Below are 26,960 nucleotides of genomic sequence, written 5' to 3' on the forward strand. Positions count from 1 at the left end.
TGGTTGGGTCCTCTGATGGTGTCGCTAGAGTAGATACGGGGACAGACTAGGCTACATGGATTGGTTCCTGAGTTAGTGTTTCTGTGGTGTGGTGTGCAATTGCTTTATTTTTAATAAAATTCTTCTTTTAAGAACCTGATTGATTTTCAGTGTCCTAAAATCCAGGAATTTGGTCTGTGCTCACTTTGTTAACCTATTGGTTGGTATATTATTCTCAAGCCTCCCCAAGAAAGGGGGTGAAGGGACTTGGGGGGATATTTTGGGGGGGGATAGGGCTCCAAGTAGCCCCTCCCTGAATGTTTGTTTAAATCACTTGGTGGTGGCAGCAATACCGTCCAAGGACAAGGAAAGGAATTTGTGCCCTGGGGAAGTTTTTAACCTAAACTGGTAAAAATGAAGTGGGTTCTAACCCACGAAAGCTTATGCCCAAATAAATTTGTTAGTCTCTAAGGTGCCACAAGGACTCCTCGTTATTTTTGCTGATACAGACTAACACGGCAACCACTCTGAAACCATTAAACACAAGGGTTGACAAGACCAAACCCTGTGAAACCCTCTTATCTGGATAAAGGAAGAATCTGTATGGTTGGTAATTCAGCATCCTTCAAGGATACTATTTCTCTCTCCCTCTTTTTTTTTTTTTTTTTAAAGAAAGTTTGCTATAAATGAATAACCTGAAATGCAATTTTCACATAGGAATATAATTAAACTATTTGAAATTTTAATTCTATTTCACAACTTTATTATATCAGACTTCACTGCAAGTTCCTCCATTTTATGATGCATAAGAATTTATTACCTTAATTTTGAATGATATATATATTCCCCAATAATTTTCTAATATTGTAACAAATCTGTAACCACCTAGCACTTCACAACTGTCACTATACTACACCCCATGGTCACTTAGATCTTCATGGAAACAATAGAAACAGAAATATTTTATTCCAAAAGCATATGTCTCTACCACTTGTTAAAGCCTATGGCCTGATGTTCTGATTTTATCCACTAGGGGAGAGCAACACAAACACACATTAGCCAGTTAATTACATGGGCCCTCAGTTAGCCAAAGCTCATCCTCAAACACCTGGCAGTCACTGGAGTTCAAATCTTCATTCTGACATTAGTTTGGTTGCCATCTAGGATTATCAAGGGCCTCTGACATACATTTCAGCAGTTCTGATTCCAAGGAGCAGAGAGTAGTCAAACTCATAGCCATGAGCAAGTTTATTAAAATACAAAAATCACTGAGGGCCTAATTTTCCCACATTTACTCACGTTGAGTAGTGCCTCACTCCACCTTTTGTCCCAGATATGGGTTGCCCAATCAGGCCCAGAATTATTTTAAAAGCAACAAATTACAAAATCATCAGATGTCTGTTGTCTACAAGACACGAGAAGCATAGGCGTAGTTTGACTTCTATATTTGGGGGGGAGCATGGAGCCATTCATCAGGCCAATGGAGCCATGCATGGGGGGAAAATTCTGTGCCTTCCAAAGGCTTGCAGTTTGAAGGGGCAATGCCCTCCCAAAACTACTCACAAGACGAGAAGCAATTCTGCTGTGCTCCACAGTGATATGCCCTCAGCTGGAATATTGTGTCCAGCTCTGGGTGCCACATTTCAGGAAGGATACGGACAAAGTGGAGACAGTCCAGAGGAGAGCAACAAACATGATTAAAGGTCTAGAAAACATCACCTATGTGGAAAGATTGAAAAGAATATCCATCACTGGAGATTTTTAAGAGCAGAGAGCAGGTTTGATAATCACCTGCCAGAGATGGTCTAGATAATACTTAGTCCTGCCTCGAGTGCAGGGGACTGGAATAGAAGACCTCTCGAGGTCCCTTCCAGTCCTGTGATTCTATTCTACAGGACAGTGGTACAATAAGCAATGTAATGTTCTTCTTGCATTCATTTGTCCTACCCCTGAGTGCTTTGCATTTAGCCTTTGACAAAAAGGTTGTTATGATTAAAAACAGTCAGAGATCAATTTGTTACAGTGGATTGGTAAAGGGAGAAGAAAAAGGAATTATAATCACCATCTGATTTGACTATCAGCTGGAGTTTCACACTGCAGGCATTTGGTCACTTCCCTAGCTCTGGCTGTCATGCAAGCCAAAGCCTTCCATCTATGAATGGAGATTCTGAAGAAAAGAACTGAACATGAATATTCTTCCAAGCTGTAGCACAGAAGTACTTTTAAAGGAATCAGTAAACTGAGCATGTGGGTTCTGAAAGCTCTGAGTTACGGAACTCCACCTCCATAGCTGCTATAAAGACTTCACTGTCTCTACCTCCCTCCTACTGTGAGCTAATGAACTTATTAAGGATTCTCATTATTAGCACAGTATTCAAATATGCCCTGTAGAGGCAGACATGAAATTAAAATACAGGGGGAAAATAATAAAATAGGTGGCAAGTTGCCAGATCTCTGTTGAGTTGACTTTGGACTCATTCATGTTGGTGATAAACAAGACAATTACCATTGTGGTGATAAAAGAAACGAAGTAGGGGGTTGTTATTGGGATGTTAAAGAGTGTGTGTTTCTTTGTCACTGGAGATGATAAAGAAGATGAATGCTATGGGGGTGAATATTGTAATTTGAGTCACCACACACTATTGCAAACCAGGAGCTGGCTGTGAATGCAGAAGCAAAACATCCTGTCCAATGAGAAACCTAAGTTGCATCCACTTCAACTCTCCCCTGCCAGATTCCATTTTGCTAGGAGACAACCAAGGAGAAACAAAGATGAAAACCAAGAGTAAATCTGATCAAAAGTGAGTGTATAAAAAAACAAAATTAACATCTGTAACTAGAACAAAGATCTTAAATTAGAAGCCATAGTTCAGGCAGTTAGTATCCCATGTTACAGTGTTAGCCTACAGACATTAGAAGATTCTAATCAGACACCAATTTTTAACATGATAATTTCACAAATTAAGACACCCAGTAAGAAACACAAATACCCTTTGTTGGATTATTTATTGTGATTCTCTGTGGCTGAATTAGGTACCAAAGAAAATGAAGTGTTAAGTTGTTCCAAACTTGAGTTAAATGGTCTCATAAAATACAATATGTTTGAGTCTGTCTGGCTTGATAGCATGACATGATGCCATTTGTATCACAGTGGAACATCATTGAGTGAAGTGGGCTGGAGGGAAGCTCCAGGGAACTGTTTATAGATTCATGCTGGTTTTGTATGGGTCCCAGCCTCAGCAGACTTTAGAGCTGCCTGGGGCTTGCTCTAAACAATTCCAGATGGGAAATGCTCCCAGATTCACCAGCTGGGAACAGCAAGAGAGCAATCAAGTAACTGTGCCCCCTATTTCCCTCCCCTCCCCACCTTCTGTGCCAGATGCTGCAGGGGTGGTGGAGAAGCTGACTATGTTATTTCCCTGTCTCTTGAAGAGATAGAAGTTTTTCCACTCCCTTTATGCTGTCAAGGTGGTGAGAATGGAAGACAGTGGGAACCAGGACCTCTTGCTCCACTGTAGCCTTCCCATATGTAAAATGCAAATAATAATACTTCACTATCTTTGTAAAGTGCTTGGATATTTACAGATGAAAATCTCTATAATGCTACATATAGATAAAGTTTGAGAAGACATCTACAAAAATTAAGATCAATGTTAAGAAAACAGCTGGGATTTATTTTTAAGAGCAGATGTAAGTGCTTCAAATCACCAAACTATAGCTGAAAGAAGGATTATTTTTTTTTGAGTTCATTTCAATATTTTTCTTGACTTTGTTTGTAGGATGTTTGATCTTTCATTATTAAGTCCTGGACTTCTTTATCAGTGTATAAAAAAGTCCTGTTACACAAACTGATGCTTTTCACTACAGAGCTCAAAAATGGCTCCTCTTGAACAGACAAGAGTTGAATTTAGTATGAATTCATCTCAGCACAAGTATCCGCATGTAAAGTTGGAGGGCTTATAATAAAAGCTTACTTTTACAAGCTTGGAGAGTATTATTAGTCTTGCTAACTGTTGCCGCTTCTCTAGAACACATCTGCTGCATCTGAACCTGGAATCCTACGAAAGGAAATCTGGTGCTTGTTCTAATGAGCAATGAATGTGCAAATTTAGCCTATTACCACAATCCAGGCACTAATTCAGGATGCTAGAAGAGAACTGGTCAAATGCAATGAGAACATGTGCAATGTAGGAAAAAGTCCATACATTTATTTTTTAACCACTCCCTCTCCCGCCAAGGAATCTATCATAAATAGCCTGGTTTTCTAAAAGGTTCTAAGAAACTGCTGCTCTCCCTAAAGTCATCTAAAGTGAGAAGTTTGTGAGTTTAAGAATCCTTTCTGAAGGCAAAAGGACACTTTTAAAGCGTGCTTTTACTCTGAAGAGTTAACCCTGTAAAAACTACGTTGTGGAGTTCTATGTTTATTTGTCTCTGTGATTTCAATCAAAAATATGTATTTTTCAAGTTGCCAACCCAGCAACTTCAGCCTGAGATGAGGGAAAAAATAGGTTTTTGGCATTGTCACAGTAATAAATTATTTCCTCTGTGGCATGTGGGTACATTAACTGCCTTCAATGGGGCAGTATACGTGCACATGATTAGCCCTTTTACTGGAACTTGGTAAAATTATCCTTTTCATGGTGCACAAGGAAGCACGAGTGAGAAGGTGCCATTTTTACATTGTGGTTTTTCAGAGAACATCTGCATTTTAAGGCTTTCAGATGGCTGCATGGATCTCCTTCTCTCAAAGACAGTGGCGGGGTAAGTTCTCTCTCTTTCAAAATACTGCACCCAAGGAGGATGAACCAGATTCACAATAGTACAGAAGACTTACAAGTGGCTAACTGGCTAAAAAGTTTTTTTCTATTTTTAATATGAATAATACATTTTTACTAATAAATCTATGTTTATCAGAGAATAATGTGCAAGTATCCTGCAAACTTATTAGCCTCCCAGAAATTTAATTTAATTTAGTTCAATGATATGGTGAGTTTTATAGTAATATGCAATAAATGATCACTAGGTCTAGTAAACAATGAGAGTTGAGACAAATTCCCATATTTTAGAGGACTTACTTGCAGGTCTGCTACTGTTAACTATACAGAAAAACTGCACACCGTGAAATTTTTGTTCTCACACAATGTATCATAAGTGTCATTTCATCATTCATATCAAGTGGCTTGATGTTGAAATGCAATCAGCAAAATCCACTACTGGTTAAAGTAGTAAAACTCATTGAGCCAGCTGTATTAGATATAAAGATTTTGAGGCATATTTGTTGACAAATAAGTACAGCATAAAGGCCGTTTATGAGACTAATTGAAACAAAAATATCATATACGATTTTTTCATAACAGTTTATATTTTCTCATTCAAACTATGTTCTCTGACAATATGATACCCATTTACTGACAACATAGCTCTTTGTCATCACAACTACAGACACTAATCAGCATATAATGCCAAAAGCACTCAAACAACTTGTTATTTTTGCATTTAAAAAAAAAAAAGCCTTACACATATTAGCAGAAACATCTGCCTCATTTCTTTTTTCATATTCTACCTCCAGTACATTCAAGTGGGAATGACTTTGTCCTGGCAACTTACTGGAAGTTATTTTCACATTGCATTCATGTAGTGGAGGGGCTGTGAAATTAGTTCCATGTCAGATGGGTACCTTGGAGGTTGCATGGATTGGCATGCTGTTTCCGCCACAGGAATCTCAGTGTTTAAATAACAGCACTGCAGATTATTCATTTATTTAGAGTATTTTCATTTCTCTGTTCAGAAAAAGAGTATATAGACAAAGTATTGTCATTTTGGGTGGTGTATGGTAAGTCAGAATAAAGAACACATCACCTATGATCATTTCTCCTTTCATTTACTATTGTGATTATCTGTTTCAGAGCCCTGGATCTGAAGTTATGCTCAGCTATATTATATTCAAAACACATCTCCCTTCTCCGTAATCAGTACCCACTGTCTGCCAAGTAGTGCAACTGATCAGGAACTGGATGAAGCTCTCAGCTTCTTTCCTATGGAGCTTTTTAATCTGTAGAATGTGCTTGATGATATCTTCCAGACTGCTGGAGGGAAATAAAGAAAGATAATGGTAAAGAGAGGAATGTGAGCAGATGATTAAAGACAAAACTTATAAAAGGAGGAAAAACAAAATCTACTGATGATGTAGAAAGGGAAAGAAGAGCCACAAGAAAATTCAGAAACATGGAAATTGGGTGAATAAAAATTGAAATGAAAGGGAAAGGTGTCAGAGAGACAAAGAAAAAATTAGACAAAATAGCAGATGGAAAGAAAAAGATGAATATAGAAAGATGTAAATCATAGTAACACACGATTCGACTCAGCACTATGGTCCTGAGCCTGGAAAGTGCAAATTGTCTCCTGCAAAGTGCCCTCAACTAGCAATGGCAACTAAGAACACTTAGCATCTTCAAGACATCAGCTTCCCCTTTTACATTCTCCTCCTAACACATTCTCTTTCTCCCCCCTCCCCCACCAGCCTTCTTTCTCTCCAACCTTTGCATACACTCCATTGTCTCTTCCCCCTTTAATAAACTTATTCCCTCCTTCCCTGCCCCTTCCCTGATTTCACACTCCCTCCTTTCATCTCTTCTATAAGATAAAAGGAGGTTTCAAAGTTGGAGCCAATAGTTGAAATGGTCTCCTTCCCATGAGTCCTTCTCTGACATATAAGGTCATCTCCTCTCTACACAGGAAGAAAGAAACAGGCCCTAGAGGCTCAGGCTGCCTCCTGCCAGCCACTCCAATGGCTCACTGGCAGGGGAGGGCAGAACAGCAGGTTCTGCCTATATAAGAACCTAGGGAAGACAAATAACAGAGCTGCCAACTGATGCTGCTGCAGGAGCCTCTCTGGCACAACCCTGTCCTACTGACTTTATGTATTTAAGCTCATAGAAGCTGCTGCTTACTCTGTCCTGTCCCAGTTCTCTGAGCAAAGTCTGAAATAGCAATCCTGGAAATTCCCTATGAGGGCAGCCCTGCACATTTTGACTCTTCAGGCCCAAATGAAGACTCCAAGCAGGCTTGTGATCCCACATTTCATGGTGCTAAAGGCTAGTGATATTATGGTGGATCTGCTGATTTTCATATCCTAAGCCAAGGAGAAAATGAGTAAATAACAGGTAAACCTCAGAAAGTTGGGTGATTCAATTCAAATGAACATGCTGGTATTTGTATAATTTTCTGAATTACTCAGAGATCTGGGGACTTCCTAACCAGACTGGAAGAATTGCATATGAGGCTCTTCCCATATGGAATCTGCCTTGGAACTGGAGTCAGAGGGACCATGTTCCCTGAAGCGACTGTTACTAAGGAACACTGGGAAAACACAGGGAGTTAGGCTGGAAGCAATTCAGCCACATGGTCAGAGCAGTGCACAGGGTTTAATAAAGTTCCACTTCTTCAGTTTAACCTGCATTCCACTTCACTCCTTGCAAATGAAAGAAAATCCACAACTTCCTTCTTCTAGTGATATTGGAAACACCACAAACATTTCTGCAGCCTCTCATTCACTTCTCCTGCTTCTACTGAGAAGCAGCCACTGAAGCGATGCTCTGGATATTAAAACACACACACCCCTAAAAAATTACATATCAATTTTTGGATGAAGGCTCAAGGGGGTTCTTATTATATTGAATCATTTTGCTTATCCCAAATTAACTGAATTCATGGATATTAATATCAGCCCCTTACTTCATCTCCCCATCTAAAACCAAATAATTGTCTGGATGTGGTGAGCTGTATGTAGTGGAGGAACAGAAGGGCTAATTGAAGGGGAAATATTAGAAACATAATGGCTTGAGCTCACTACCAGTTTAAGCACTTAATTCACAATGATTGCTCAGTATCTGCTCTCTAAATATAAACACCACCTTTATGACCAGAGTACAGGCAGTGTATATTGTTTGAGATAATGTCAAAATAACCCAAGGAGAATTTGCACACATGTTTACATTATAATTATCCATTTAATTTGTATATATTTGACCAATAATTTTAGTAGCAGCATTTCTAATAAAATATTTCTTAAGTTAACCTACTATGTCTCCCATGTTTGATTTTTATTCCTCCTTTTTCCTTACTCTTTCCCCCTTAGTTGGCATCTATTTTACTTCATCTTAATTTTCTATAGCGAAAAATATTTTTGAACTTACTTTTCTCTATAAGACCACACTTTTATATTTCCTAATTCTTCCAATTTTTTCCAATTCTGCCTTTTACTTCAGCTTATTTTCCCCTATTATTTCCTGCAACTTGACTCTCCCCCTCACTTTCTACAATTTTATATTTTTAAATTCTGTTAGACAGGTATTTTTTTTTCTTTCTTTCTTCCCCTTGATAAACATATTTCCACATTTTGTCCTTCCCTTTTATCCCTCATGTTCCATTTTCTTTCCTCATCACCCCAGCCCAGAAGGTACTAGGATAACAAAACCCACTGAAGTCAGTAACACATAAGAATTATTAGCAGTACTCAGGTGGTAAGTCCAGGAATCAATTTCCCTTGCTTGAGGGAAAAGATTGAGATTTAAAAAAAAAAAAATCTTCCTGGCCCAAATCATCAAAAAGTCAAAATTTTTCATGAAACGCTGGCTGGGATTTCTTCCTGGAGCTCTAGGACAAAACAGAGTTAATAAGACACATGCACCTCTAAATATACTACCAAGTACATAAAGACTAACAATATTTTCCACATCTCAAGGACAATTTTAACCAGTTGATTCTGGGAAACTTTCATGGGAGAGTGCATCAGCCACTTTGTTAGAAGCTTCTGAGATGTGTTGGACCACAGCCTAGCTCTGCATCTTTGGAGCCTATTTTAGCAAGTCTAAGACAAGATGCACTGAAAAACGTATACACTTACTCAAAAAAAAAAAGTAACAAATCTCAAAGAATATTGATTGCAACATGTAACTATCACATGGTAACAACCAGAAATTTAATCCAGCTTTAGAATGGAATAGAAAAGGAGAAGGCTAAAGAGGCCAAAAAGAAACCGAGAATTAAAGCTTCAGTTTGCGGTTACCAACACACAACCCCATTAGTGACACGGGGGCACATAATCTCATAGTGGACTGGCATTCATCAGATGTTGCTTCAAACATGATAGATCTCCGCACTCCTGTTCGAACTAACCTATGCATTTGGGATAGGAGGGGAAAAAGAGAAAAAGGATGGCTGTTCCTGGGTCCCATAACAGCATAGATCAACTAGGAGACTCCCATTGTCAGCCAACCAGAAAAACAAACAAACCCCACAATGCTGCTATGCAGAGCAATCATTCCCCCAGGTACGTCTTCTTCCAACCAAAATCACTGAGCACCAAACCTACAACAGGGCTTCCACAACTTTGATCAAGGCCTCAGAAATTATGCTGATTCCGTGCATCTTGCTGTCTTCTGAGTGCACCAATCACTTTTGACTGATGATTGTGCAAGAGGCCAAAATAACTCAGCTTCCACTGACACCGATGGACATTTTACCCATGGTAGAACAGGAAGATGTAGTCCTTAGTGTATTTATATTTATCTGATATTAAAATGAAATAACAGAAGGCCAGATTATAGTTTTGCCATGAGCCTTGAACATGGGTAATGTATTGTCATGCTGGCCCTAGGGCATATTGTCCGTAGGCAGCTTGTCTCACTGAGTGTGTCACAACATAGCTGTGCCGTGACCAGAGGATGCACACTGCGCCAGGATGCAGTGTGAATCCCCTGGATTGCCAAGACAACTACACTGGCCAGTGCATTGGAGGGAGCAGGGGCTTTGCCCATTCCATCATCCTGTCCCATTCACTTCCCCCAACATGCACCCGAAAGAATGTAGCGACTGTGTGAAGTCTACCTCTTATCCAGTACTTTTACCCACAGTATGAGTAACTTACATGTCCTTGTACCTGAATGTGGCACTCTGAACTGGGCCACTGTTAGGGTCATAACAATATTAATACTTGATAATTATCAGAGCCAGTTGAAAATTTTAGAATGAAATTTATTGGGGGGACCCCAATTTTTTTATATTGAAATTCTTTTGAAAAAATTTTCACATTATACTACACTTTTATTGAATACTTTCATTTTCCATTTTCAAAATAAGAATTTTTCCAATAAAAATACTTTTAAAAGAATAATAAAAAATTCTACCAGACTAAATTGATGAAAGTATCATTTTTGAAAACTTGTGTTGTAAATGATAATTGAAAATGGTTGATTAATGAAAATATGTTTGAACACAAAAATTAAATTTTTTTTTTTTGCAAAATTTCTTTTCATTTTTCAACCAGCTCTATACTTAGAGTGCTTTTCATCCATAGATCTAAAAGTGCTATATAAAGTAAGTTAAGCATTTTATTGATGAGGAAAAGATGACAATGGGAAGTAAAGTGACATGCCAAAAGTTATACAGCAGGTGAGTGCCAGAACCAGGAACAGAACCCAGGTTTGTCAATTCCCACTGCAATGCCTTATTCTTTTGAAGATACTGCCTTCCATATAAGGCAGACACCATTAAAATGAAGGTTTTTGAGAAAATATTGCCTCAGAGTTATCAGAAACGCCTCTTAAGTACAGGAGGAAATGGTACCAATCTTAGCTACCGAAGCTTGATTAACTGTTGGTAAGCGCAGCTGCTTTTCAAATTATTAATGAAATTAATCAAGTATTAAATTAATTAATTAAAATCATTGGATACAAGTTTCATCTGCTAATACTTCCTGTCCCAAACATTGTGTAAGGGAATTATATACAGGATGTTAAAAACCTCCTGCAGATGTGTCAAGCACAGATCGTCATTATTTAGGCTGTTTTGTATATTTACAGTAGATATGTGCAGAAACTTAGCTCTCACACATCTTTGAGAAAGTCAGAATTACTAATCAACTTCAAAATGTGTTTTTCTTTTTTAATGGCTGTCAATGGAATTTAATATCAGCACCTTAACATTTTGCAATTACGGTGTTTTAATAGTGAATGAAGGAATAAACTTTTTTTTCTTAATGGAAAAGATTAAAAGCAAATTAATTAATTTATAGGCTTTATCTGCAAGTCATTTTCAGGTTATGATTAATTCTGACTAGGATTTTATTCCATACATGAATAGTTTTTAAAAATGTCTATTACTAATTAGATGGGTTTTGTTAATTGTCCCCTGGAAATAATATTTGACTGTGCATTTTTCATAACAATAATATATAGATGATAGTAAATATTTTGCTGGCAATTCATCCAGCAATACCTCATTGTTCCAAGGCACAGGACCCAATTAATCAAATTACCAAGGTACATGCCTAAATCTTAATGCTTAAAACACGTGTAAGTGTCATGCTGAACTTGGGCCCCCAAACAATTTCTACAGGCTGGTTTTAATGGGAGTTCTGCTTAAAAATTGATGGTGTGTTGTGGCTCTAAATTTAGGATTAGATTCTGCCCTCAGAGCTACATGTGCAACCCCTTTGAAGTAAGAAAGAGTGGCACAGCTGAAACTGAGGGTAGTCGATCCTTCCTGGCTTTGCCTTAATAACATCAATACGGAGGTTTCCTCATTCCAATAGAAATTTTAATTTCAATATATTTACCCCAGGCTATGCATTTACATTTCATTTGGCTCTTTCTGTCTGTTTTTCTCAATTATATAATCTTCAGCAAGTAGTAGCAATGTTATACCTGATGCTTGAAGCTGCAATCCTTTCTTTCCTGAATACAGTTTTAATTTTCTTATGATAATAATGGAAATCATTTTAAATGTATTACACAGGCTGAATTTTGGAAACATCAGGGGCCAAAAGCTGTTAGTTCGCCATTATAAATCTGCAGGAAATTTGTGGCAGCAATGGAGAACTGAGAGCAGGTCTGGCCTAGGATATTTATTTTTGGAGATAAAAAACAGACATAAAAGTAAAACGTCTACATTGGCTAGCTTTATATGTGTTGGTCGGTAATGGTGTTAAGTGTTAATATTGACACTTGGTGGCGTTGTATCTATGTTTAATTTATCAGTTCACTGCCAAAAATGTCTTTTCCTCCCCTAGATAGGGCATGTTAACAAACAAGGGACAATTTAATATTGGTTTGCATCCTTAGGTGAGGGGGAAGGGGAAAGCAGCAACAGCAGCACCTTAGACCAGATCGTGACAAACTAATTAATTTAGTCAGAAAACTAGAAAATTACTCACAGATCATTTTTGTGTTCTAGAGATGTAGAAAAACTGCTATCAATGAGGATAGAACTTTCTTTCAAAAACCCATATTGGGGAACAGGTTAGCACTTTAAAAGAGCAGCTGTATTGGTTACATAATTCTTTTAAATAGAATGTTGCAAACATAATTATGCCATTTGTTTTTAGGGCTTCAACTTCTAATACTCCAAAACTATTTTTTTTTGTAAAGGCTCTGGGCAAAATAAGATTTACTTTCAAAAAATGAAATTTTGCAGCATCTGTATCAAAGTGTTTATAGGGTCCCCATCACCACAGTATCTGGGCATAGTATCTCACTAGCCTTTTGGTATTTGTGGGGGTGGGGGAATAGATGGACACTATTTTGAAAGGCTGAGAATAAAAGGATCTGATCAACAGAAATGCCAAGTGCCCTCCAAGAGGGCTTTGTGCCCTGGAATTATTATTCTTTACATTTTCACCCAATTCAAGGACAAAATTTTGCCATATGCCTGGGAAACTGTACTGATTTCTAATGAAATCTCAGATCAAGTTCGTTATTACAATTTATAGGAATCATGCAAAAATGATTCACTAGTATGAACCCCTGCACCCATCCTGAGTCTCACTGATGTAATAGAACTCACATGAGTGTATGTATTTGAATGAACAGGGTTTATGTTTACAGTGCAAAGATGGCTTTGTCTGCAGAATGCCCAATTTTGCCATTGGGAAGATTTGCTCATTCAAGGCAACACTCACAGAAGCATTAAGTTTCTCAGGCAAACATTTAAAATATAAAGGTGACACAAATTCCCATTGGAAAAACAAGGGGGAGGCAGTTTTGTGACAAGTTCTCTCAAAATATAAGACATTTCAGGTTATTCTGCATCTTCCAGGTTTTTCCAGGTTTCTGGATGGGGGCTCAAAAGCCAGTTTTGTTTGTAATTTTAAGATGAACTCTTAAATATTGAATCCTGTTGTTGTCGACAACACTTGGCAGAAAGGTTGCAATTTAATCAATTATAAACACCCCTGATTTTTGTATGTTTTCCTAGTTCAACTTCTCAGGTATAAGTGGGATGACATGTTATACCCAAATATTGCCTGTATTATGCAACACAGAAAATGCTGGTATTTAAAACATAGTTTAAAAAGAAATGAAATATTTTACGGGCAAAATGGAACAAAGAGATTTAGTAAACAATGTTTAAAAGATTTCAAACATCTAAGGAACTTTTCAAACAGGTAAAAGGCTGGATGGTAAACATCAATAGTAATGAGTACAAGCATGAACAGAATATGTACAAAGCACAGACAGGCATATATTTACTTGGAAATAATTTAAAGACATCTGTGACCCCACATGGCACGCTCAGACAGTTTCCTTGCAGAGAGACCCAAAAATTTCTACAGTCCACCTACAGAGATCATGAAAGGCACTTTAAGTCCAAAGCAGACTGCAAAGTGTTACAAAGGCATCTCACAAAACGGGGTGACTGGACAACAAAATGGCAGATGAAATTCAAAGTTGATAAATGCAAAGTAATGCACAATGGAAAACACATAAAATGATGGTGTCTAAATTAGCTGTTACCACTCAAAAAAGAGATCTTGGAGTCACTGTGGACAGTTCTCTGAAAACATCTGTTCAATGTGCAGCAGCAGTCAAAAAAAAACCCCACCCTAGAATGTTAGGAACCATTGGGAAAGGGATAGATAAGATGATAGAAAATATCATAATGCCACTATATCAGGGCCAGCTCTAGGTTTTTTGCTGCCCCAAGCAAAAAATTTGCCACCCCAAGCTCAGTGGGGCTGGAGCTCGCAGGTGGCGCTGGAAGCGGCGGGAGTGATGTCATCTTCTCCCAGCGCCTGCAGGGGCTTTACCCCCTCCCCTGCCTGGCCGCGCAGAGAAGCCCCAATATAAGGGGTGGCACAAGGCAGCGCAGCAGCCAGTGTGCAGATGAGGCAGTGCAGCCCCAGCTCCCAGGCAGGACTTGCCCTCTCCTCCCCAGGTGGCGGCTGGGCCCTGGCAGCTCAGCATCCCGGGGCCGGGGCTCCCCCTTCCCGCTGTGGCCAGGAGCACGGCGCCCTCGCCCTATCTAAGTGGCGCGGCTCCGAGAGCGCAACTTCCCCGAAAAAAAAGGATGGCTGGAACGCCGCCCCTGGAAACGTGCCGCCCCAAGCACGTGCTTGCTTTGCTGGTGCCTAGAGCCGGCCCTGCACTATATAAAACCATAGTACGCCCACAGCTTGAATACTGTGTGCAGTTCTGGTTATCCCATCTCACAGAACAGATATTAGAATTGGAAAAGGGACAAAGACAAGCAACAAAAGTGATTAAGGGTATGGAACAGCTTCCATATGAGGAGAAATTAATAAGACTTGGACTTTTCAGCTTGGAAAAGAGACGACTAAGAGGGGATATGACAGCAGTCTATAAAATCATCAGTGGTGTGGAGAATGTGAATAAGCAAGTGTTATTTACTCATTCACATAACGTAAGAACCATAGGTCAACAAATGAAATTAATAGGCAGCAGGTATAAAACAAGGCACAGTCAATCTCTGGAACTCATTGCCAGGGGACGTTGTGAAGGCCAAAACTATAACTGGGTTCAAAAAAGAACTAGATAAGTTCATGGAGGACAGGTCCATCAATGGCTATTAGCCAAGATGGTCAGGGATGCAACCCCAACCGCTGGGTGTCCCTTGCCTCTGATTGCCAGAAGCTGGATCACTCAATGATTGCCTGTTCAGTTCATTCCCTCTGAATCATCGGGCACTGGCCGCTGTCGGAAGACAGGATACTGGGCTAGATGGACCCTTGGTCTGCCCCAGTCTGGCCATTCTTATGTTCTCTCAGTTTCACTCATTATCTTACTAATAGCCAAGTATCGGGAATCAAGAACTAATAAAAAAATATGTGAAGTAAGTTTTGAATGTACTGATTTCAAACACCTTTTAATTGGTGTTTTCAACAAAGATCTGCTATTCTTTATAAAAGACAGACAGACAACATGGCTTGGTGGTCATGGTGATCAAATTAAATTCTGACAGCCTGACTCTCACTAAACTACCATTGAAGTTAAAAGGAGTTTTGCATGAATAATGAGAGCAGGATTGAGCACAAGTTTTGATAACCGATTATTGCATCTTTCTTCAATAGGTTGAAGGTTCAAATGGAGCCTTTGTTGGTAGTAAATGAAAGTCCTTTCCTTCCCTGTTTAATGACCTATAAAAATGAGTTAGGAGTCTTACTCCTTTTTATAAATGGAAGGCATCCATAACACACACACACACACACACACACACACACACACACACACACAAGCCATCACCAGTGTGGCTAGGCTACCTTTAATAAATTCCCAGGTTGCAATGTCATGGGAGTAGACAAGGATTTCAATGACAGAGATTGATCTACCCTTCTACAGGTGGTCCGTCCATGTCAGAACGGAGATATACCAGTGGGATTGCTTGCTCTGCCAGTGCCCAGGCTATCCTGGGGAAGAATGAGCCAAGATCTCATTAGCTCCAACAAAGAAGGACAAAAAGTGGAAAGCCTCAGGCAAGAGATAGTTTATGGGTGAGGCAGGTGGTTTTGCAGGGAAAGCTTATAAACAGCAGAGGAACCTCAGCCAAGATTTACATTTGTTGCTCTTAACAATAAAGAAAGAAGTCAGGTAGGAAATTTAGTTCTGGATACCCAGCATATGTATTCTGTGCTGAGAGGGAGGTGGGAAATCAGCCCATTCACGGAGTCTTTAAAAAGTAAATTACTACACCTTGCCACAGTATGTGGTATATTCTAAATATAGGAAACAGTGCTTTCAAGTCAATACTGGTGTGCCATGTCTGTGAATTTTTAACAACACCCGTAGGTTTTGTTCTCTAGGACTCTCATTCTGACATCTATCGGGAATATTACTTTGATAAGAAATGTTTTAAAAATAAGGCAAGGACATAATAAAATGTATTAGCTTCTGACTTTCATAGGAAAACTCACTCTTTTCCTCCTTCCCAAGCATCCTTGTAATTTTTGGGCATTTGGAATGTCAGTGTATTAGATCACTCATGCACACAGCCATTTAAAATATGGAGTAAGGGACTGGTAAAATTTTTGAACTTTTTTTTGTTTCTAAAGATGTCAAGGGACTCATTCACAGAAAGATCACCTGCAGAATTGTCTGAAAAAAGCCAAACTGAAACCAACAGCTGAGCTCCGTGTCATGAGGAAAATGGGAAAGTTTGCTAGACTGGTCCACTCTGACATTTGGAGACTGGCTTTAAACGGGAACACATCTGTTTCTGGTTACTTAATGTTACATACATAAAACTTTGGTTACTTTGCTTTCTTCCTTCCTAATTTCTAATTGGTGGGGGGAAATGGAAAGATTCGTGAATGGGGGGAATTTTCACAACAAAAGGCTTCTACACAGGAGTGTTGCAAAGATATTCTAAATTAGGTCACCCAGACTTTAAGAAAAGTTTGTGCTTCATATGTGGAGCAAAGGCAGTACGTGGACTCAAAACATTAAATGAGGCATCAGAAATCCAAGCCATCTTTGTAGTAAAAATACAACAAAAGCCATGCTTGCGTCCTCCTCCTCGGCAAAGGCTCAAAGGAGTCTCGAACAAAGGGAACATATACTGAAGCCCCTGTAGGTTGATATGTTGGGACTGGAAGAGAACCAACACTAGCAATTTCACTTGACAGTCTGAGCTCAAACCAACATTAAACTCCAACAGGAATGCTGCACAGTCACCAACCTTGCCCCAGGGCCCCCCTGCCGCAGCATGGGTCATTTCTAATCTCTCAGTCACTCCTTCCTCCCAGTAAAATAGGAGACAGTCTATGCCTTAAATATCTCAGTTGGCATCTGGGGGCTTGGCCTTTTACCGAACCTTCTTCCTGCAGTCGAGTGTCCCCTTCTGCCTTCTTCCAAGCACTTCAGATGGTGCTAAGTGATTGTTCACCTCCCACCTCAGCAGCTTCTTTTGGGAAGTAAAACACCAAGGTTATTTCCTTCCCCACCTCTTTATAAAAGAGTTTCCCATGGGGCAGGATATTCAGGCAACCCCTTTTCCTAATAGTGAAGAAGGAGGGGGGAATTAGGCCTTCCTAGTTCTCAGTGAGTCTTCTTGGAGACTAATTTTTTTTCTGTTTTCATAAGGCAGATCTATTATTTATTTATTTTAATATAAAGACATTGAGAGATCCATCCAGCTTTTAATGTTTAGGGCCCTGTAGTGCCCTTGATTCATATAAACAGTTCCAACTGATGTAAAACCCCTATTGACATCAAACATTAATCCCCTTCTGAGCACAGATGAGACCGCTCTAGTTTAAAGCTCATGCAAATACTAATCACCAAACTATTCTAGCTACTCCACAGTGAGTTGAGAGTTTATTTCCAAGAAACTGATTAAAGCACTTTAATACTCAGATATTTTTTTAAAAAAAGGTTTTACTAAGTCTAGCCAGGAGAATGTTGCTGAAATGAAGTTTGTGGGGGAGGCTTTTTTACTTTATTTTCCTAGTAATGTGCAACGCTTCCCTCTTGCATGGAGACTAACTCTGAAAGAGATTATTTTCCTTGTTTTCTTAGTATATGGTAGTCAGTCTGACTACCTGATGGCAATTATCTTAAATGCTGTTGCCCCTGTTTGCATGTATCCCAATTGCCGTAAGTATGATTAGGGCACTTATGTCTCCATATTCCTGCACCCTGATTCACAAGAAATATCCTTATTACTGCTGGACTGTCTGACTATGTCTATTTCAACTCAGATTATGTTGAAATAGGGAGGAGTATAAAAATATTGCTAGAGCATGCAGGGCTGTAATCAGGAAGGCCAAGGTACAACTGGAGTTGCAGCTAGCAAGGGATGTGAAGGGTAACAAGAAGGATTTGTACAGGTATGTTAGCAACAAGAAGGTGGTCAGGGAAAGTGTGGGCCCCTTACTGAATGTGGGAGGCAACATAGTGACAGAGGATGTGGAAAAAGCTGAAGTACTCAATGCTTTTTTTGCCTCGGTCTTCACAGACAAGGTCAGCTCCCAGACTGCTGCACTGGGCAACACAGTATGGGGAGGAGATGAGCAGCCCTCAGTGGTGAAAGAACAGGTTAAGGACTATTTAAGAAAAGCTGGATGTGCACAAGTCCCTGGGTCCAGATCTAATGCATCCAAGGGTGCTGAGGGAGTTGGCTGATGTGATTGCAGAGCCATTCGCCATTATCTTTGAAAATTCGTGGCAATCGGGGGAGGTCCCGGATGATTGGAAAAAGGCACATATAGTGCCCATCTTTAAAAAAGGGAAGAAAGAGAACCCGGGGAACTACAGACTGGTCAGCCTCACTTCAGTCCCCGGCAACATTATGGAGCAGATCCTCAAGGAATCTGTTTTGAAGCACTTGGAGGAGAGGAAGGTGATCAGGAACAGTCAACATGGATTCACCAAGGGCAAGTCATGCCTGACCAACCTGATTGCCTTCTATGATGAGATAACTGGCTCTGTGGATATGGGGAAAACGCTGGATGTGATATTCTTGACTTTAGCAAAGCTTTTGATATGGTCTCCCACAGTATTCCTGCCAGAAAGTTAAAAAAAGTATGCATTGGATGAATGGACTATAAGGTGGATAGGAAGCTGGCTAGATTGTCGGCCTCAATGGCTCATGATCAATGGCTCAATGTCTAGTTGGCAGCCAATATCAAGCGGAGTGCCCCAGGGGTTGGTCCTGGGGCTGGTTTTGTTCAACATCTTTATCAGTGATCTGGATGATGGGATTAATTGCACCCTTAGTAAATTTGCAGATGACACTAAGGTGAGATGTAGATACGCTGGAGGGTAGGGATAGGGTCCAGGGTGACGTAGACAATTGGAAGATTTGGCCAAAAGAAATCTGATGAGGTTCAACAAGGATAAGTGCAGAGTCCTGCACTTAGGAAGGAAGAATCCCATGCACCCCATGCTACAGGCTGGGGACCGAGTGGCTAGGCAGCAGTTCTGCAGAAAAGGACCTGGGGATTACAGTGGGCGAGATGCTGGATATGAGTCAGCAGTGTGCCCTGGTTGCCAAGAAGGCTAACGGTATATTGGGCTGCATTAGTAGGAGCTTTGCCAGCAGACCGAGGGAAGTGATTGTTCCCCTCTATTCGGCACTGGTAAGGCCACACCTGGAGTATTGCATCCAGTTTTGGTCCCCCCCACTATAGAAGGGAAGTGGACAAATTGGAGAGAGTCCAGTGGAGGGCAACGAAAATGATTAGGGTGCTGGGGCACATGACTTACGAGGAGAGGCTGAGGGAACTGGGGTTATTTAGTCTGCAGAAGAGAAGAGGGGGATTTAATAGCAGCCTTCAACTATGTGAAGGGGGATTCCAAAGAGGATGGGGCTCGGCTGGTCTCAGTGGTGGCAGATGACAGAACAAAGAGCAATGATCTCAAGTTGCAGTGGGGAAGGTCTAGGTTGGATATTAGGAAACACTGTTTCACTAGGAGGGTGGTGAAGCACTGGAATGGGTTACCTAGGGAGGTGGTGGAATCTCCATCCTTAGAGGTTTTTAAGGCCCGGCTTGACAAAGCCTTGGCTGGGATGATTTAGTTGGTGTTGGTCCTGCTTTGAGCAGGGGATTGGACTAGATGACCTCCTGAGATCTCTTCCAACCCTAATATTCTATGATTCTATGAATTGGTAAAGTAGCTTGCTGTATCTGACCAAACAAACCATCCTTATGTTTATGAAACTGTGAGGCCTTTACTTCCTCTGTACCACACTTTAAAATTTCTAACAAGCCTGCCTGTATTCAAAGAGAGTAGCCATTTTGTTCTGAGTGATGCTACAGCCTTTACAAAAGATGCAAATCACACTGTGATTCCTATCTAAAATAAAACTCATTTAGACCAAAAGAACACAGTTGCTATCTGTGTAAGAGAAAACAACCATTTCATGATGTGAACAGGTAATATCATGTCTCTCTTGTTTTAATCAGAAGAAGCAAAAAGCTCAGGATTTCAATAGTCTCAATGAATTCTCATTACAAAAAACAGGAAAACACAGTTGTTGTGAACTAATCAGTAGAGAGCCTGCTGGAGTTTAAATAGTCCCAGCATGAAAATTATAGTCTGTGAAGATTAAATTTGTCTTCCTGATGACTGAATTTGGCAATCAACTTAATCAAGTATCAAAATTATGCCATTGCCCATACAAATAACAACACAAAGTGACACAGAAGGTCTGATTCAAATTTTGTTTTCTTAAATTTGCTTCTAGATGCTGTTAAATCCTTTATTAAAGTAATCAGAATTTTTCAATTTAGGGAGAAGGGGTGGAACAAGGGGAGAAACAAAAAAACCCATCAAACCACATTAGACTCCTAGTGGTACTAAATGGACTCAACATTTTAAGAGTGCTTTTTCCCCCCATTGACTTTTATTCACATTCCAGAAGGTAGGGGAAAATACTCATTGATTGCATGCCTTATGGAGACAAAACCAAGGAATTCAGCGGTCAGGGTTACAGTCCAGCCTCTATTAATCCAGTGTATCACAGCTAATGAAACCACTAAATGTTACAGTATTGGATTTGGAAAAATTTAAAACTTCAAGTGCTGTTCTACTCTGATAAAGTAAAAATGTATGCTTTACTCAATCAACCTGAACTTTGTGTGCATTCACTTTCACTATTTTTATACTGTCAAAAGTATTTATGTTTTTACTTCTTCTGTTGGTTCTGTAGAGCCAACACAGTTAAGAGAGCGTGAGCTGGATTATATTCCTTTTTATGGATCATTAGCAAAATGTATAACCCATCACTCCTGCATAAAACCTCAGAAAACAGGGTTGCACATCTGTAACTGAGGGCAAAATTTGGCAGATGCTGAAATGCAAGAAAAGAGTTGAGTCTCAGGTCTTTGGTTGAATTGGAAGGCAATCAGAATAAACATTTCATTTGTAAACTGAACTCATTTGCTATGGAAATTACTGAGTGGAGACAAATACTGAACACCAGAATACTACTTTTACAGTGTCTGTCCTATACTGAAAAGCAAATTTATCCAAATCTATTTAGTATTTAAACATAGTCTGATTTTTGAAAAAGTAAATGTGCTGAACTGCTACTCCTAATCTGAGTCAATCAGCCATTATCGTAACATCAGATTTGTTTCCAGGTGAAATTTCTTCCTGTAAAGTATCTTTTTTTCTGGTTTAAAAAATACTTCTTCATTCCAAGGAATGTGTATTTTCTCCTCTTCTATATACTTATTGTGGTTTGCATTGTCATTTAATAAATGCATTATGACTAGAGCTGTGTGAAACAAAGCCATTTGATTCACAGGGGTTTCATGAAAATGTTTACTCCGACTTTAAAGAGTTTATCCCTTGAGTTTGGCTTTGAGTTTCTGCTTCGAGTTTCTGATTCAAATGAACTTAAAAATCCAAAATGAAATTCAGCCAAAGCTCCAGAGCATTACCTGATTTCAGGTCAAAACTACAGAAAAGTGCTGACTTCCCACCTCAAACATGCTAGGTTTGCTCAACAGCATAGACCTAAGATTACTAGGAGGGTCATGAATACCAATGACCATTTGGCAAACCTGGCAAATTGCAGGCTTGTAATAAAGCATGAGTTTCCCCTGATTTTGAGTTTCATTAACAGAAGGTTGCCAAAATTCTGACACGCTATACACCTGGGTCCACAACATGGAGACAATTCCGTGATCACCTCTACAAAGCTGATACTTTCATTACATAAATTGAAGCTCACCTTTCAAATAAACTTTTTTTCTAAAGAGAAAAGAGTAATTTTAAAAGTATTGCAACACTCGCTGTAAAACTGAAATTAGATCCTTAAAAAAAACCTTTGCTGTCTTTCTAAAGCAATATATGAAGAAAGGGATTAGCCCGAAACTTTGATTGTGTTGCAAAGGCAAAGGTTCCTGTGCTGTGTGCCTCCAGATGACCTGTCCTGCTATAATCCCATGTGCTTTTATCCTGCTTGTACCTGAAAGACAGAAACTGTACTTTAAATCCCCCTTTTGACATAGCAGTCCAGTAGCATCTTTTCCTTTCCTTATTGCAGAAGTCAGATGAAAATGCTATTAAGAGAAATGTACACAGCTACTGGGATTTTTTCTCTCTTTTTTAATGAATGTGATTTCAGGGAAGTGACTCCCTACCTCTGTTCCTTATTCTCTCTCGTTGGCACTCAAGGAGGAAAAGTAGTTTATTCTTATTTTCAAAGACTCACTGATAGGTGAGAACATGCTTAATTAACTAAGCCTCCCTCCTTGCATTTATCCAGATGAACTGAATATCTTAACCACCCATTCACATGCACAAAAAGAAATGATTTTCAAAGTGATGGTGTTAAACCAGAAAAGAAACCTATGAATATTCAGACTTAAAGGTGTCAGAAATACATATGCCAAATTATTTTTCCTTTGTTTCACCAAAATACTATTTAACTACAAAATTCTATATTTCCTTCCCAGTCTTTCCTGCAGTCTTTATGAACACAAAGGTTCAGTCACATCAAACAGGAATTTGGCCTGTGAACGAACCATAGAAGTGCTTCCTTATACATGGTTATGTTTTTCTTTAATAATCAGTTTTTACCCATCTGATTTCTTTGGATATATTACAATCCAACAGTGGCACAATTCGTTCTGAAGATGAGTATCTTCTTATATTTAAATGGTCTCAGAGAATAATTTTAAACCCAATAGCTACATGTTCAAAAAGAAGGAAGGAATTTAAAAGGCATGTCTAATAACAAAGTATTATTATTATTTTCATAAAATGAAATTAAAACTGTTTTTAATTGAAATCTTTTTCTCTTTTGCTTATTGCTTATCTGGCCTGAAATGCATGAGGAGAAATTCTGGTCCCCTTCTAGCCAACAGATAAACTTTTCTTGGTTTTTTTGTGAAATAACTGTGTGTTGGGGTAGCCTCTGAGACTTGATTCACTCAGGAGTATGTTGGGGTGGCTTCTGAGACCTTATCCATTCACTAGTCTCCAAGCCATTATCCACCCAGTTCGACGCCAAACTAGTCACTGAGATTTCTTTATTTGCATACAATCAAACTACACTTGAGTTCATCAGACACAAGGGTACCATCCAAAGTTATACAGCAAAGATCTTCCTTTATATACATTTCCACATTACATTACACATTTTGGGATTGGCTTGGTTACTGTGTAGAAACCAATCCCTGTACAGAATGCTGTATCCACACACTGTCCAAGTATGATTTACTCTTTACCTCATCTTTATGTTCCCAACATACACCTTATCTATTGTTATCTTGCCAACTGGAAATGGTTCCGTGGGTCTTCCCTCTTATCTTAGCTAGTACAGACATTCCGTTTCCAGCCTGCAGTTCCATTACCACCCTAAACCAGTCTCTCAAGAAATGAGGCCTCATCCATGTCTAATTACTCAGGTCAAGCCAGGCCTACACTATACTGGCGCTTGGTAGGACCAAATCCATCACTCACCACATGGGTATTGTGAACGTTGGCTCCTCACCACTTTTGCAGAAGCCACTTTATTCCCTGGTCTTCAATATGGGTGACAACTCTGTGCACCCGATTCCACAACCTGTACTTGATTGGGAGAATATCACCTTAATGAAAAGCTTTCAGTTCATCCTGTTAAAGTTTCTGGAGTTTATAAGGCATGGGGAGAAGCATCCAGGTAAGATACTTTTTATAAGTCAGTAATAACGCTGTCCAGAGAGTAAAACCTAGTAGAAATTTTCCATAAAGAATATGGCATTTATACCTCAGGGGTGGGAGGGAATGTTATAAGAATAAGTGCTCATCTCAGGTCAGCACATCAAATATTCTGTTCCCATTGACATAAGTGGGAGCTCACACATGCAGGGAGAGCAAAATATTGGAGCTGAGATGTTTGATGTGGACATGAGAGGAGAAGATTGCTCTCTCATTGTGCAAACCATTGGAAGTGAATCTGATCTGTAAACATTTGGATCCACAGAAGATAGCAAACCTAAACAGTGGGTTTTCAGAATAGGGATTTTGGTTCAGATCCATCTACACTTGATTTATGTTTTATTTCAAGTCACAGGCATTAAATGACCAGGCTTCTGGAGCAAATTATTACTCAATAACTGATCTCATTATAATATAAATACATTTTTTGTGGGGGGAGAGGGGGGAATCTGCTGTAGATACATAGAGTCAGAGTTTAAGGCCAGAGGGGACCACTAGATCATCTTGTTTGCCCTCCTATATATCACAGGCCATCAACACTACCCAGCACCCACACATTGAACTGCAAGCCAAAGCTTTAAAGTACAAAATGAAGAAGAGGTGACTAACCCTCTGTATATATCAAAAGCTCAGCAAGCTAAGGAGAGACAGCAGGTTTTAAGAAAACCAATTTTGTCCAACAAATTAAAGATTTTTAAAATCTAACTGGGTACACTATTTACCACCATCAGAACTGGGAAAGTGCAACTAAATGAGGTTGGAAACTATCACAAACATTTGTTTTCAGGAATACCATTGGTGAGTCAAAAGAAGGCCTTTACAGATCCCAAGTATGAACACAAGCCACAGCAAATGAGCAATGGAAATGCTCATCTCTCAAACAGCTTTTTGAATAATTCCAAATCTCTCTATAATTAAACAATAATGCATTTTTAAATACTTTAAAAATGGTGTGTGTTATAAATATGTTCAGTCTGACGTTGAGATTTTGCTCAAAAATAGCATAGTTTAAGCGGAAATGGAAAATCTGTGAACTGTCAGTTTTTCATGAGATTACTTGAATTTTGTAAAATCCAACAAAAGGCAGAAACCATAGATTGTCAAATTTCTCATTAAATATTTTGCATAATTCTAGAATGTGACATTAAAGTGTAAACAAAAAATTGAAACTCTGAATTAAACTGGTAATTGGATTTTTCACCTCTTTGGAAGCATCTTGGTTGTAGCTTTGATAGTGAATCTAAAGTAACTGTTCTCTCTTAATATTAAGAGGGTGTTATTGTAGGCATGTCAATGGAGAAAGACAGTAAATGGACAAGTCTTCTTTATCTTATCTACCACCACCACCCAGATCGATCGGTCTTCAGCTGTCGTTAAGACTGTGCCGATCACAACACCTCCGCCATTCTTCTCGCACTCTTGCCTTTCTTCTCCACGTTCATCCAAAACGTTTAACAATGTCATCTCATCTACCATATTTTAGAAAACACTTTTCAAAATGAAAAGGCCCTTTTAAATGTATGCTAGAAAGACAAGCACACACACACACACAATGGCTTGCCCTGCACATGTAAGTCAGATGCTGTAGAAAGTACAAGGACATCCCTTTTCCTCTCTCTCCTCACTCCCAGTATATCAGTAGAGGAAGCAGCTGTAATATGGCTACAATCAATATGGCTTGTAAGCAGTGGGCACTAATAGTGCTGCCTGCAGTACTTACCACAATCGAGATAATATAGTTTGACTTTCAGAATGGCCAAAGAGTCAGTTTGCACATGCGTCTGTTTCAGTATCAGGATTTATCTACACTTAAAATGGTATAGCAGCAGCGCCACTGTCGCACTTCAGTGTAGACACTCACTCTAGTGACAGGAGGAGTTCGCCTCTCCCTGTAGGTAATCCACCTCCCCAAGAGGCAATAGATAAGTAGATGAAGGAATTCTTTTGTCACCCTAGTGCTGCCTACACTGGGGAATAGGGTGGCCTAGCTACATCTCTCAGGAATGTGGACATAGCTATGCCAATGTAAGTTTTCAGTGTAGACTAGCCTTTAGTGACCAAATACTGCCACCATTTAAGAGTTCTCAGCAACACTAGGCAAGCATTTAGTACAATGACTGAAGAACTCATGTATCCATTTGACCACCCAGTATGGAATTTTAAGTAGTCAAAATGGAATGTGGGCCAGATGCAAGTGTCAGCATCCCTTCTCTCACAAAAAAGTTCTATGGGCTCTTTAATAACCACAGATGGCTCTGACTTGGCTTTTACATCTCAACCAAAAGACATCAGTATTGTGCATGCCTTCTATATTATATTACAGTGTTGAAGCAAATCACAGTGTCACTTACAGTTGTGACAGGTGGCGCCACTGTATCCAGTTCCATCACAAGTACATTTGAAGCTGTCCCACGTTTGGGAGCATTTGCCACCATGTTCACAGTGATTGGGAACACACCTGGCAGGACAAGAGACAAAGAGAAAAACAAAAACAAATAAACAACAAGATTTATGAATGGCCAAATTTTGACCTGCTCAAGTAATACATCATATCAATGCCAGTTTGCCCTACACTCATAATTAATCCTTGTTGTTTTAGGTAGATTAACAGAATTCATGACAAACTGTGCCAACCACACAAAAGATGATGTATCACAGCCCTGCTGTGGCCTCTTTTCAAACAAGTGTAGAAAAGGAAGACAATCGTGAGAAACATTCACTTATCATAAATTAAGTTTTTAAAAGCCATGAATGACTTGTACCAGGATCAGAACAACATCACAAGCCATGGATTTTTCTCTTGTGCAGGTGATGCCATGCCCCATGGATTCAAGTCCCACAAAACACGGAAAGTTAGAAAAGAACAGCAGTGAGATTCACTTAATCTTTGTCTTGCCCACCATGGGATAAGATGGAGGCAGCTTGCCTGCTGGCTGAGATGGAAGTTACTAACTCTGCATTACTAAAACAAACCAGGTGCTGTGAAGTTCAGAATAAAAGATTTAACAGGCTTTAATTCACTTGTGACAAACG

At 39.4% G+C, this 26,960-nt stretch overlaps 1 protein-coding gene across 2 annotated transcripts in view; it reads right to left on the reverse strand.

Moving 5' to 3' along the window:
- The window catches only part of CNTNAP2 (contactin associated protein 2), a 1,640,949-nt gene that overhangs the window by 518,006 nt on the left and 1,095,983 nt on the right, over nt 1–26,960 (reverse strand). For both annotated transcript variants that reach the window (XM_074945269.1, XM_074945270.1), the window contains exon 11: nt 26,279–26,385. In XM_074945269.1, coding sequence (XP_074801370.1) covers nt 26,279–26,385 — 107 coding nt within the window. The remainder of the gene's footprint in view (nt 1–26,278; nt 26,386–26,960) is intronic.

This window comes from Natator depressus, chromosome 2 (genome assembly GCF_965152275.1).
Source record: "Natator depressus isolate rNatDep1 chromosome 2, rNatDep2.hap1, whole genome shotgun sequence".
NCBI lineage: Eukaryota > Metazoa > Chordata > Testudines > Cheloniidae > Natator > Natator depressus.